Source organism: Ischnura elegans, chromosome 7 (genome assembly GCF_921293095.1).
Source record: "Ischnura elegans chromosome 7, ioIscEleg1.1, whole genome shotgun sequence".
NCBI lineage: Eukaryota > Metazoa > Arthropoda > Insecta > Odonata > Coenagrionidae > Ischnura > Ischnura elegans.
Window position 1 is genome coordinate 10065726 of NC_060252.1, and position 12813 is coordinate 10078538.

At 37.4% G+C, this 12813-nt stretch overlaps 1 protein-coding gene across 3 annotated transcripts in view; it reads left to right on the forward strand.

The window, feature by feature from the left end:
• LOC124162188 (Down syndrome cell adhesion molecule-like protein Dscam2) overlaps window positions 1–12813 on the forward strand; it is an 833647-nt gene that overhangs the window by 722740 nt on the left and 98094 nt on the right. For all 3 annotated transcript variants that reach the window (XM_046538622.1, XM_046538623.1, XM_046538624.1), the window contains exon 11: window positions 2291–2442. In XM_046538622.1, coding sequence (XP_046394578.1) covers window positions 2291–2442 — 152 coding nt within the window. The remainder of the gene's footprint in view (window positions 1–2290; window positions 2443–12813) is intronic.

Here is a 12813-nt window from a genome sequence, read left to right on the forward strand (position 1 = left end):
GTGTGGTTTCTGATTTCTGGTAGAGATATGGCAGGAAAAATGGTGGTAAGTTTGTTTAGGAGCGCTTTAAAGAATGAAGAGGCAGTTTTTTCGTGATACGTTGACGCTTTTTGAGGATTCCTATACGTTTTTAGTGAAAATATATATTCTATTGCCATTTCATGTTACAAATTTCACTTGCTCTAATTGCCTATTGATTGGTAGCAATGTTGCGGTATTTATGGAACTTCGTGCTGTTTGTGATCATAAAATTTATTGGGAACGTTTTCAATGGTATTTAGATGTGAATTTTTCATCGCACAACTGTTCAATAATAGACCTTCGAACATCCCATAGAACGTAACGAAAGTTGATTATGTATCAATATTCACTCAGCTGTATCTTAAATAAGCAATTCTAAAAGTCGTATATTTTTATTTGATTTCTATCGATTTTATTTTGCCTCAGTTTGTGCCAACGATCTTAAATATTTCCTGAGAACCATCAACTTGCCCCAATGTCTTTCTATTCCAAAATTATTTACTAATATGATATCTAGTTGTGTGAAGCGTTTAGGCAATTAGTTATAACCCAACGTAAACGCTTATAGTGAGTGCTCGAAACGTTATCCCAAAAAATAGATAATGTTTGTGCCTAAATTATCTAGCTCTTATGGATAATTTTGTTTCAATCAAATCAACTTTACAGAAACAAGTATTATTCCTCGTCATTAAATTTCAATAAAAAAATTGGATATTGGTGTCTTTTCGAAAGCAGTATCGTGGACGTTCTTCATCTTACCTGACCAGATCTGATCAACGTTAATTCAAGCCCACTTTGGGAACCTAAACTGATCTATATCAGATTACGTCTGTTCGATACCAAATCAAATTTAATCTGGAACCAGGCAAGTCTGAAATATGGTGGAATTATCACATTTGATTTGAATTGGAATATTTTAATTACATTTCTGAACGTATGTGCTGCTTTTATCCAACAATGAAATTAGGAAATTGATCCTTATCTTATCCAAGGGCACCTGATGCAACTTGCAATTAGTATTATCTAAATAAGCGATGGCCATAGTTTATATTTGATATCGGCATTCTCCTTTGCAAAGTCTAATGCAATAGCTATATCAATAAAAATTCCATTTTACAATCTTTATTTAAGGTTAGAGTTTTTAAAAAATTTAAGGAAATGGTAGAGAAATTAATCGTCATACTTTCCTCCGAATCAGATATGGAATCCTTTCATTTCTTTATTGGAATATCAGACAAGGCAATTTAAGTTACCCATTCATATTATAGAATGAACAATTACATTTTAAGGTTAAAGAAATTATGTCCATAATTGTTATAATTAAGCTTATTTATGCGTACGTATATTCAACAATGGAAATCCCGCGCGATTTCAAACTCGTATCCAGGGGTTCAACCATGAAATCTATTTGACATTGCCTCGCGTTTCAATCAAACATTTTGTCGCCCAATTAAGTAAATTGTACTTCATGTATGTCTAAAATCATCCAGTGCTCTTAATAAGTCATGACTCTCCTGTGATTAATTGGTTTTCATGAATAATTACGACCGCTCTCCACATTTATGAACTCCGAAAATCAACAATGCAGGTTTTATGAAAAATTTGTAGCAATTACTTAGTTCCCAAAAACATTTATTGGATGAATGGGATGTTGTTTTTTCTGGCTCGAGACTTTAAAACTTCAATCTGGTAATCAATTCGGTACAACTCGGGCACGTAGATTCATTTCCAAATATGCTCTTTCACGTTTGCGCGGGTGATTTCAATTCAGTAATTCTTTCTGCCTCAATTTCGTAAGCTCATATTTTCGGGTTTTTCATTTAGATTCGATTCGATTTAATTCCTCGCGCTTGAAATTCAACTCTGCCGCGGAAAAATATCTCTTTTATGTATTTTTATAAAACCATTTTAATGTCTTCATTCATCGTTCACTTCTGCTATTTGTATTTCAATGGGTATAATCGTTAAATTCGCTAAAATATATTAGGAATCGAGTTGGTTTTTATAGCTTAAAAGTAGGCTTCCCTCTCCGGGGGCCCGGGTTCAAACCTCGGCGGTGGTGGACATTTTTCAGATACTGCTCGACCCCTTTTTGAGTGCTTTGGTCCTCTGAGGGCGTCTGTTGCTCGGAGTAGGCTTATTCCGATGCCGGTTTTCCCTTTATCCTTCTTACCCAGCCATCATGGTGCGGATGACATTAGCAGTCAGTTGCCTCCCCAGATAGCATACCATTCAGTAATATTTCACGTTTTTTTTATTCTATCGCCAGGTTCGCCATCGGACAGTACTTGGATTCTTCGGGCGATGTTGTTAGCCACGTGAATATCTCATTGGTCAGAGCTGAAGATGGTGGACTCTACAGCTGTACTGCTGCTAACACCTTGGGGGAAGCTAAGCACGCTGCTCGTCTCAATGTTTACGGTAAGAAGAGATATTGCTTTCCACTTAGTCAATCATATTTATTCCATATAATATTTTATTTGATATTTGTACATTTTTTACCTTTTCGTGACCAGGACTGTCTTCATATTCCTTCTTCCATAAGATTTAATTCATCTTATCGTATAATATATGTATTTTAATACTAATTGGTATTGACAGCGATATATTGTAATGTATTTCAGCTATAATTCTTGAAGTCGTTGGATCACATTACTGACTTCATAATTCCTATACCTAATTCTTATACTTATTTCGTATTAAAATGTCATTTCTCCTTGTAATCTACTTCCCTAAAAATATTTTCAAAGTTTTTTTTTTAATTTATGCATGAATTCATTTAAAAATCCAGGTAGTGGTAGTTCCATGTTTTAACCATGATAAACCGGAGAAGGATGCGACTAAATTTTGCGTTTAAATGCTCAATTCAATTTTTGAACATGTAAGACTGGAATATTTGAATGTATTTCGGGAAATAATGGACAGGGACATTATTTTACTTCTACAATGATTTATATCGATAACAGCTCATTTAGAATCTTAATTTTCAATATTTTTTCTATCTTTGGATAGATTGTAATTTTTTTATATATACCTATCATTTCGCCATGCACCTCACATGCACATCGTTGAAGATATTAATGTTAAGCTTCTGATAGCATTTGGTGATTTTTGAGGAATTTTTACTTTTTATTTTTACGAGGCTCATTTCTATTAAATGTTACATATCATTAAGTGCCTTAGTAATGACATACCACTTTGGAGGGAGGCATTAATTACTATGCACGCGGCATCAATTAATACCGTGAGCGTGTGCAACATCTTCACTCATTCATTTGCGCGAGGTGAAATATTTTGCAGTTAAATTTTACACTCCCGGAAAATCAGCCCGCAGAACTACTTTCAAGTAGGTACTTCTCTTCTCCAGTTCTTCATGCGTTTGTACACTTACAAATGCTTAAAAAATCCTCCCGTCAGTTTCGACGGCCAGTGTGGGTGCCCATCACATGTTACGAACCTCACAAACTCTCCTTAAAAATTCACCCAATGTATCCGAAAACTCAAAGTTAATTGTTTTACTTTTTAAAAACTATTTGTGAAATCTGGCGTCTCTATTTCTGTTGGAGGTAAAATATTGAACCTCTCTCCACCGTGAGGCGAGAAAGTTTAAAATGCGACGCTAGGGTTTGCAGAATTTCTTGAAATTATGTTTCTCTGAATACGAGGCTGGGGATTATTACTTCTCAATAATATTGGATTTCTCTAAGTGATAGCGTTCGTTTGCATTGTCTACATAATTTTTTTATTTTTATCGTCATGTGTGAGTGTGAAGAAGAGGGTAGTGAAGAGTCTGATCTGGAGGATAGTGCTTCATAGTGCGGAAATATCGACACTTAGGAAGGATGACGAGAAAAGACTGGAGGCCTTCAGGATGAATGGAGATAGTAAATTTGACGGTGAGGAGGAGGAGCGACAAAGTGCTGAAAGTGGTGGGTGAGGAGAGGGAAATGGTAGTGGAAGACTTAAGTTTAAGAGGCTAACTTAAGTTATTCTTAACACTCACGTTTAAGAGGTGGTTCTCTATTTTGAGGATCCTCATATCTGACTAAATCTGCAATCACTCCTTTTAATATTTGCGGCCTGAAATGTTTTGTGCTCACTCATACTTAATGTTATAATATTATACGCATCTATCTACATAAGTGCTGCTGCTATCACATAAGTGGGCATTCTTCATAATATCGTATACTTTATATTAAGAGATATTCCTTAGTTTAAGGATGTTTTTTGATACTACTATGCTAGCGAGATTTTTGCTTACTGGGCGAATGCTCTACCAGTTACCACGCTACCAGGACTCTTAAGAGTTGCAGTGGTTTCCGTAAAACCTTTTTCACTTGGGTCCAATAGAGTCGCCAATAGATGTCACTGGGGTTGCTCACCACTCAGCAACGAAAGAAGAATAGGACGAGGACGCAATTGCGAAAGCAAAGAGTTACACGCTCACACAATAGTCAAAAAGTGACAGGAATATGTATTCCAGGGCCCACTGAAATGAGCCTATATACCCCAAACGTGATTCATTCACTCAACGCCGCAAGCGTTGTTATAAAAATTAAATTCAGAAGGGAAAGGAAAGTGTAGGAACACATGACAGCACCGCAGTCTTCTTCCACTTTGAGTTTCGTATTCCTTTCCGTCTCCTCCTCTTGGTTTATATGGCATTGCTACGCGAACACCGCAATATGAAAGGATAAAGTAGTGTAATTACAGTTAAATACACCAAAGGCTGAAGTTCGCCATGAAAAAATATTTGACTTAGTCGGGATTCGAACTTGGATCTCCCGTTTGCCGGTTAGACGTGCTAACCAGTCATACCACCAAGCCATTTTCTCAGGGCGAACTGCGGGATGGGTTTTCCCGAACAAGATGTTGACGTCACAAGTCCACACTGTGGCACATGTGGCGAGGGTCGTGCTTACTAAGCCACTGTCGGGGTGAAAAACCCTTATTTTGCCGCTGGTCTGCGACGACGAATTTCAAAGTGCTGCAGGAACAGGTTACTTTGTACGCAGTCACGCGCACGGGTGCAAAGTTAAATATACCAAAGGATGACATTCGCCATGAAAAAATATTTGAAAAATATTATAAAAATAATATTAATATATCCTGGTCAAGTCAAATATTTTTTCATGGCGAACTTCGTCCTTTGGTGTATTTAACTTTGCACCCGTACGCGTGACTGCGTACAAAGTCACTTGTTCCTGCAGTGCTTTAATTACAGCTATTTATGTGCAAGCTATGGAAACACATTCAAAATGATGTACTACTTTTTCCTCGGGGTGGGGGGGGGGGGTTAATATTTAGTCCGGAAGATCTAAAGCATCGCGTGCGTATTGGAGGCAGACTCGTCATTTGCTATAAATGAACTCCAGGGTTTGTGTTGGTTTTGACGCCACTTGAGCCACGGAATCGGCAATGGAAAGCCTGAGGCCGAATAGGGACGCTCAAATGTATTCTGGCGAGGCCGAGATTGCACTGGCCTCCGTGCCGTGCCGACGGGAAACGGTGCCTCTCGATCGCCTGCAACATGACTCCATCGATCTGTTTATTTGACCCTAATTGATACGGCTGCCCACCCTCGTTCATATTTTTTTCCCATCAGCCCCGCGGATACGTTCAACCTTAACAGCCACCATCATCCCTTCCCTCGTCCAGCGACCTGGGGTTGAGAAGGGACCCACTATCAACTATGCAAGACGCCACGGCCGAAAACAAATTTGCAGTGCTTACTTGCTCACGCTTCTTTCCCCTTCAGTTTTTTTCGTTTTCCTTGCGTTCCCGAATGTAGGGGCTGCGTAGGATGATGGCGAGGGGCAAATAGCGGTGGATAGATGGAGTCCGTCCTCTCCGTGTGTTTCGAATTTCCCAATTGGTGCGTGGAAATACAGGACGACAGGTATCGTAGTGGCAGAAAAACTTTTGCATGTTCCACATAATTTATTATTATCAAACGACCTAGGTTTCGAGTTACTATGTCATTTTTCAAGATAGAACTGCACATGATGCGAGCATATTTATGCCGTTTTTAGAGGTGAAAGGGGAGGGTCAGAAAAATTGGGCAAAAGAATAGGGTTCCTATTATTTTTATTGCCTAAATCGAAAGATTATTATTCCTGGAGTACGTATTTCACGCTTTTAGATTTTTTAATGACGATATCTATTTTTCGCAATTAAATGAAAAGTGAAAATTTTTAGTGCGCGTGAAAACGCGACGGCTAAGTATGAATGCTGGGAAAACTCCGTGTGACGTCGTTCTGGTTCCCGCTGCCGCAAGTGCAATGACCTTGGGGCGAGGCTTTGAGCGCTGATACGACGCAGGCTGCTAGCGGGTAGCAGAGTACCCTGCTAGCAGGTAACGCTTGGCTTAAATAAGGATTATTAATACCTTATCAAACGAAGAAAACTTTCCGACCTTAGGCAGTTAAATAGGTGATTATTAAGACATGTTTCCCTGAGCTCTGTGCCTCATGCATGCATTGGTAATCTCAGACAAAGTATAACTCCTATCTACTCGTATAGAAACTAGGTCCCTGTGACGTCACGTGGAGTGGCATCGCGTGGGCGCCAATCTGGCCTTTTTCAAATGAGGATAAAAATGGACCATTGCCATTCGTCTAAACCGGTATTTCTAAAACGAAATAATTTGTATATTATGAATAAACTACTGTTGGGTAACGATAATACCTTTCGTTTTCTTTGATAAAGGAAACTACCCTATTATTGGACCACATTCTCGTGGACTAAGTGCTTAATAATTTCGGTTTGAATTTGAGGAGAGTTGAGAGTAGAGGGAAGGTGTGGGAAGGGTAGAAAAGTTCCTTTACAACACACATTTTGTCAATGTGCCATAGAAACTTCAAACTGCTTCAAAAAAACGGCCTTTTTTTCCTTTACATTGTTTGTGAAGGGCCTTTATCACACGTGTGTTTAGAGTGTAGTAAATTATTAGTATATTTTGGGTTCAGAAGGATATAAGTTTTTGGTGGGTATCATTTTTTCGTCAAATGTTCATTATATTTATAGTTCGTGCTATTTTAAGTCGTGATATAATTTAGTTTTATTGCAGTGGTATAATACTAGAGTCATGTTTTTTTGACTTGAAATATGCAGTTTCCTCAGTATCAGGTCGGGGTACTTCTACTAACAAATGTCTTATAAATTAATTTAAGAGTTTCTTAAGTTCTGAATAATGTATGATGTGTTAAATAGTTTCTCGAAAAATTCAGACGAGCCACTTATATTTTGTATCAAATGAACTTTTCTATCAGCTTATAGTCCATCATTTTTTTAAATTACTCTTTATAGTTGGTTGAGGCATTGAGGCATTAGCTTGTAATTTGGTTAACGTGATATTATCTGTAATATTTTATTCAATTAAATATATTCAATGACTCTATGACTGAATTTGATTTTCTCTATTTTTTATGCTATTTAAAGCATTGTACTAATGATCGAAATGATTTGCAACGCTTATCTTCCACGATTTTTTTCTTTGTGGAATTTATTTTCTATAGAATTTATGACAAAGTGTATGAGCCATAACATAGCCATAGCTATAATTTCTTATCTACTGGGCTATATTGAAAGGTGAATAAAAATACGTCTTCTAAGTAATTATTTTTACGAATCGGTAATTCAAAACATGAAAAAATGCACTTTTAACCATGGAGCCCTGCCTCATGTGCGATGCCTTAAGCCACCCATAGACGTTCAATAGCAATATGCAAGGTAGATTGCACAATATTTTGACGGCGGTCCCTAAACGGTTAATATTATTGCACAGTATTTTGGTCTAGGCAAAAGGTTTTATCGTACCAGAAAAGATTGTACCATGGTGGCGATATAGAAGTTTATGCAATATATTGCGCAATTGCGAGCAGAGGCTTACAACCACATTGTCCAAACAGTGCCTGCCAGAATTTTATGAAGTCAACATGTTGAGTGAAAGTGAATTGTGATGCGTGATAATTGTTTGGGATTGGGAGAAGTTCACCCACGACATTTTATCACCATATTCATCCTCTGTTCTTCTCTTCGCATTACGGGTCCGTCTTCCGGAAGTTTGTTCATCAAGAATTTATTTTTTACCAATTCTTGTTTCTCAGCATTAGGGTATTCTTCGCGGTACTTTTCTGGCAGCGCATCTTACTGCTCTTCCTTTTTCGCACAATTATTGTAAAATTTGCACTCCATATCCCAAAGGGCCGGAAGACCACGACGCACCTCAATAACTTTAGCCATAAAATTTCTTTCGCCTTTCTTGTCACCATTATAATAACGCGTGGTTGAGAAGACAAGTTTAAACGACCGCTCGAGATCAGCTGACAAAATATTCCGCAATGTTGCCAACAGATGACGCAATATTGTCCGGTTTGCACAATATATTCTCAATATTTTGAAAATCACACAATATATTATACAATCTGTCAATATTTGCCCACAGTCCATCAGTTATATTGCACAAACCAAAATATTGTACAATAATATTGATCGTCTAGGTGCCGCTTTATAATGGCATATAAAAATAGAGTGATTCAAATTTCGTCCAAGGGCGTTAGTGGCGCTGGGAAGCTGTTTGAGCCACTGCGTAATAGAATACGGTCCTGGTTCGGTGTCTGCCAGTGAATTGTTCTCGTTTTCGGTGGTACCACTCTCCTCCTCCCCTTTTTTAGTTGGGCAGTGCTTATTTTTTGTTTAGACAAGCTTCCAATTCACGCCATGCCCTTTGACTGACTCCGGGGTTTGAAGGTAGATTGCGGAACGCATTCCTACTGGGCTGGTTGTCAGAGACGGCAGCTGTCAAAAACAGTCGAGGCTGGATGCGGGTTCACTCCCGGATGATGGCTAAGTGTAAGATGGGAGCCGGAGTGATTCGCCTCTCTCTCTCGGACAGCATGGCTGCAATTTGATGACATGATGTGGTTTCATTCTGGAATGGAAGCGTTATTCAATTTTCTCCTGTAGTCGGAATGGAAAGTTTGTTCGAGCTCAAAAGGAATGTAAAGTATGTAAAAAAAATGCAAATGAATTGCGTTTTGAATTCAATAAATTCAGGAGTAACCTGGTGGAAGATAATTTCGAAACAATGATAAAAGCAACTATATTTTAACACACAGAAATTTATTCGGTACTTCTTATATCGACGACACCTTCCCCACGACGCGACACCACGCCGCCAGCATCAGGTGGGAAAAACTTATGAAAACAAGTGCTACCATTGCACCACACATTTGTGATGTTCTCTCCAGCAGATATTTTGTGTTAATTATTGTTTGGTGCCATCAACTTATTAGCTTGAATGCTGAAAGGATTATCCTACGTCCTCTGTCGTACGCCTTCTGAAGGGGTTTGCAGTGTCCGTAGCATCGAAGGCGGATTTAACGTAAAACAATCGGAAAAAAACGTGCTAAGATTGGAATCATAGTTGAAGTACATTTTCGGAGTTTTCCGTCGATGTTGGTATTTATTTAACTGCGTAGCTCTAGCGGTCAGTCAATCATTCGAGAGTAAACAGCTATATTACTATTTTGAGGTATGTTTTACGTAATAATAAGTATTTCGAAAGAAGGCAGTTAAAATTATAATGGCGCAGATATGAGTTAATCATAGAATTGGAAGACGGCATAGGAATTAGTGTCCTTCATTTTTTCGTCAATTTTACAATAAAAGAGAAAAATGATAAATATTCCTATTAATGATTTATTTTGCGTTTTTAAACAACCCCCTAAACGATATTTGTTCCCGGATGAATATGCTTTACCAATATTAAGTCGTCGTAGCATTCAATTTTGAGAGATAAAATCGCCACTAATAGTCCAGGAAATGAAGCACTTTGGCTTGAAATTTATTTGAACTGTATCGATTCGGTTGAAAGTTTGGCATTAGGTAGGGATTAGACCAAGGATCGAAATCATACCGACGGGCGCTTTTACCCTGGGGGTGGTTTTCATGGGGTGGGACATTTTTTATTATATTTTGACCATAAGAATCGATGAAGAATTTAATTCTAAGTAAAACATATAATCAACATATTTTTCGTAAAATTAATATTTTTCGACTTATTCTTTATTAAAATTTACAGTTTTTCGTCGAAAAAAATAGCGTTTTTCGTATATAATTTGATTAATTGCATTTTTTTCAAGAAAAACTGTAAATTGTGGAATAGTAGCTTACAACACAACAAAGAAGATTATTTTATTATGTTACCTAGGCAACCAATGCGAACCGAGATGCGCCTTCTTAATGGATAGTTTTTGTTTTTCAAGCGTTACATTTCAGAGATTCATTGCGGATTAGCGAGAAAATTATGCATCTTTAGAGGATAACTGAAGGTATCATTTGTAAATTGTTTTAAAAAACCTTTCTTTAGAAATATAAAATAATTAGGTCCTATCAACCTGTTTTCTTTCTGTACCGAAATTAATTTGTCATAGCATTCAATTTTGAGGGTTAAAATCGCCCCTAAATATCGTTCAATTTTATTCCAAACAAAACCGCTTAATATAGAAAACTTATCTTAAAAATACTCAATATAAAAAAAAAACAAGTATAATTAATGTAATCGTTCACAAAAACTTAGTGTAGCGTATCAATGGGACCGTTTCTCATTTCATATATTTTTGAACACGCAGCGATATGACCTTGAATACAGTTGTATAACTCCACATTACTGGAAATGAGGTGATAAATCACAGCAGTGTCATGACGCCTGATAAGCCAATCTCACAGGGAAGCCGAGTCCATTCTAATACGTCACAACCCATTAAATACATGAAACTTTCTGCACTGTATTCTTGCTTTTCGCGCAATTACCCCTGTCAAGGAAATTTGCACGGTCGAACGGAATACGCGGTATACGCGCACGTACGTCTGGTCGGGTCGGTTGACCTTAAAAATGCATTCATAATCAGTGCTCATATATTAGGCCCGATAAAAGCACATTCGCGGTCGTAATGAGATAATATCGTGCAACGCAGTGCGCGCCGTTCCCATGTTTCCGAACAAAGCTGTTTTGTCCTTATGCTTATAAATCGGTTCTCACTTCCGTTATTAGGTGCTGTAATGGGCTATTGTTATGAACGGGATTACAATGCTCTACCGGCCAATTGTTCGGTCGTGCGCTTGTCGACCTGTCTCGCGGCAAAATGAACCTGGAATTATGACCTATGCCGCTCGGAAATGGAATTTATAAAATGAGGAAATTCTGTTGAAACATTTTAATCTCCCAAACAATGTAATTAATGACTTTGATCTCATTACTTTTGCAGTCGGTTGCTTGGAATATAATACAGGATAGTTTGACGAGAGGCGGTATTTTTGATTGCAGATAGAAACCTACCTGGTGTAAGTAGAAATTAATTGAATTTTGTTCCCTTCGCATAACTTTCAAAAGATGTGATGGAAAAAGATGAAGATTTTTTTTCTAAATACTATTGATATTAATAAAATTCTCGAGGAGCATTGAGGGCACTTGTATGAAACATATCAGATGGAAGGTTTTTCCGGAGAAGGGCGTTTATGTATGATCTTAAGTGCTGTTATCGACATTATACAGTGTCGCTAGTAACGATGAAGCTCCCTTATTTGCACACTGGTTTCACCGCATTGTGTTTTTGCTAGCCATATAATTAAACTATTCGTTTTAATATTCCAAGGACTATAGACTATAGACGCCATCGGTAAAACGATTTTGTTTGGGTAAACAATTGAAAATATAGCGAAATCAAAATCATTTGTTTAAAAAAAATTGCTGATTCGCCCTTTCACTGATAATTTTATGACGCCACGCGCTCTGGCCGAGCGGGTGATATCTTTCCAGCTATTCGCTACACCGTTACCCTTAGTTGTCCTCGCATCATTCACGCGTGGTTCTAATTTTTTCCACTATTTTGAGCGATTCCTTCGCTCAATGAGCGGAACAACCTGAACGAGTGAACGAATGAGCCGAAAATTTAATGACATCACCAACTCGTGGAAAGCTGAAAACAACTCTTGCGGTTCATTTTACTCTTAACTGTCTGAATGAGGTTTTTATCGTACTTACTTTGTTATGTATTTGATAGCGATTGATTTTGACGTGAATTGCATATGTATTCCATTATTTTGTTAAATGTGTTAACGCCCGTAATAAACGCTGTTATAAATATTTTATTTTCCGTCGATCTATTGAATTCTCTAAATAAATTGCTATTCCAGGACCAAATGAAAGACTATATCGTTTTGCATTTTCATTAAAACTCCATTTTTCTTTGTTTTCCATGTTAGATTTTTATAATATCAGCGTATAAGTGTTGTTCAGACATGAATGTCAAAACTTATCACACTGAAATTCTGGGAAAAATGTGTTGTAAGTTAACCTGAGGCTCTCTGAATATAGTATACATAATTATATTTATAGTATAAATATATAAAGTGTCAACCCAAGCCGATTTAATTTATGAGCGCAAATTTTGAAAGTCTTGTCAGTAAAATAATCCTGTATGTATTTTTTGTCATGAGCTCGCGAAAATTGCTGCAGTCTAAATATAAACCCCACACTCCATATTTTGCTTAACAATAGAGTAGTTTCCTTGATCAAAGAAAACGAAAGGCATTGACTGTGATTTGTTACCCACCATTAGTGTATTCATAATATACAAATTATTTTGTTTTAGAAATCCCAGTTTAGACGAATGGCAACGGTCAATTTTAACCTCATTTGAAATAGGCCAAATTGGCACCCATGCGATTTCACTCCACGTGACGCCACAGAGACCTAGTTTCTATACGAGTAGATAGGAGTTTTACATT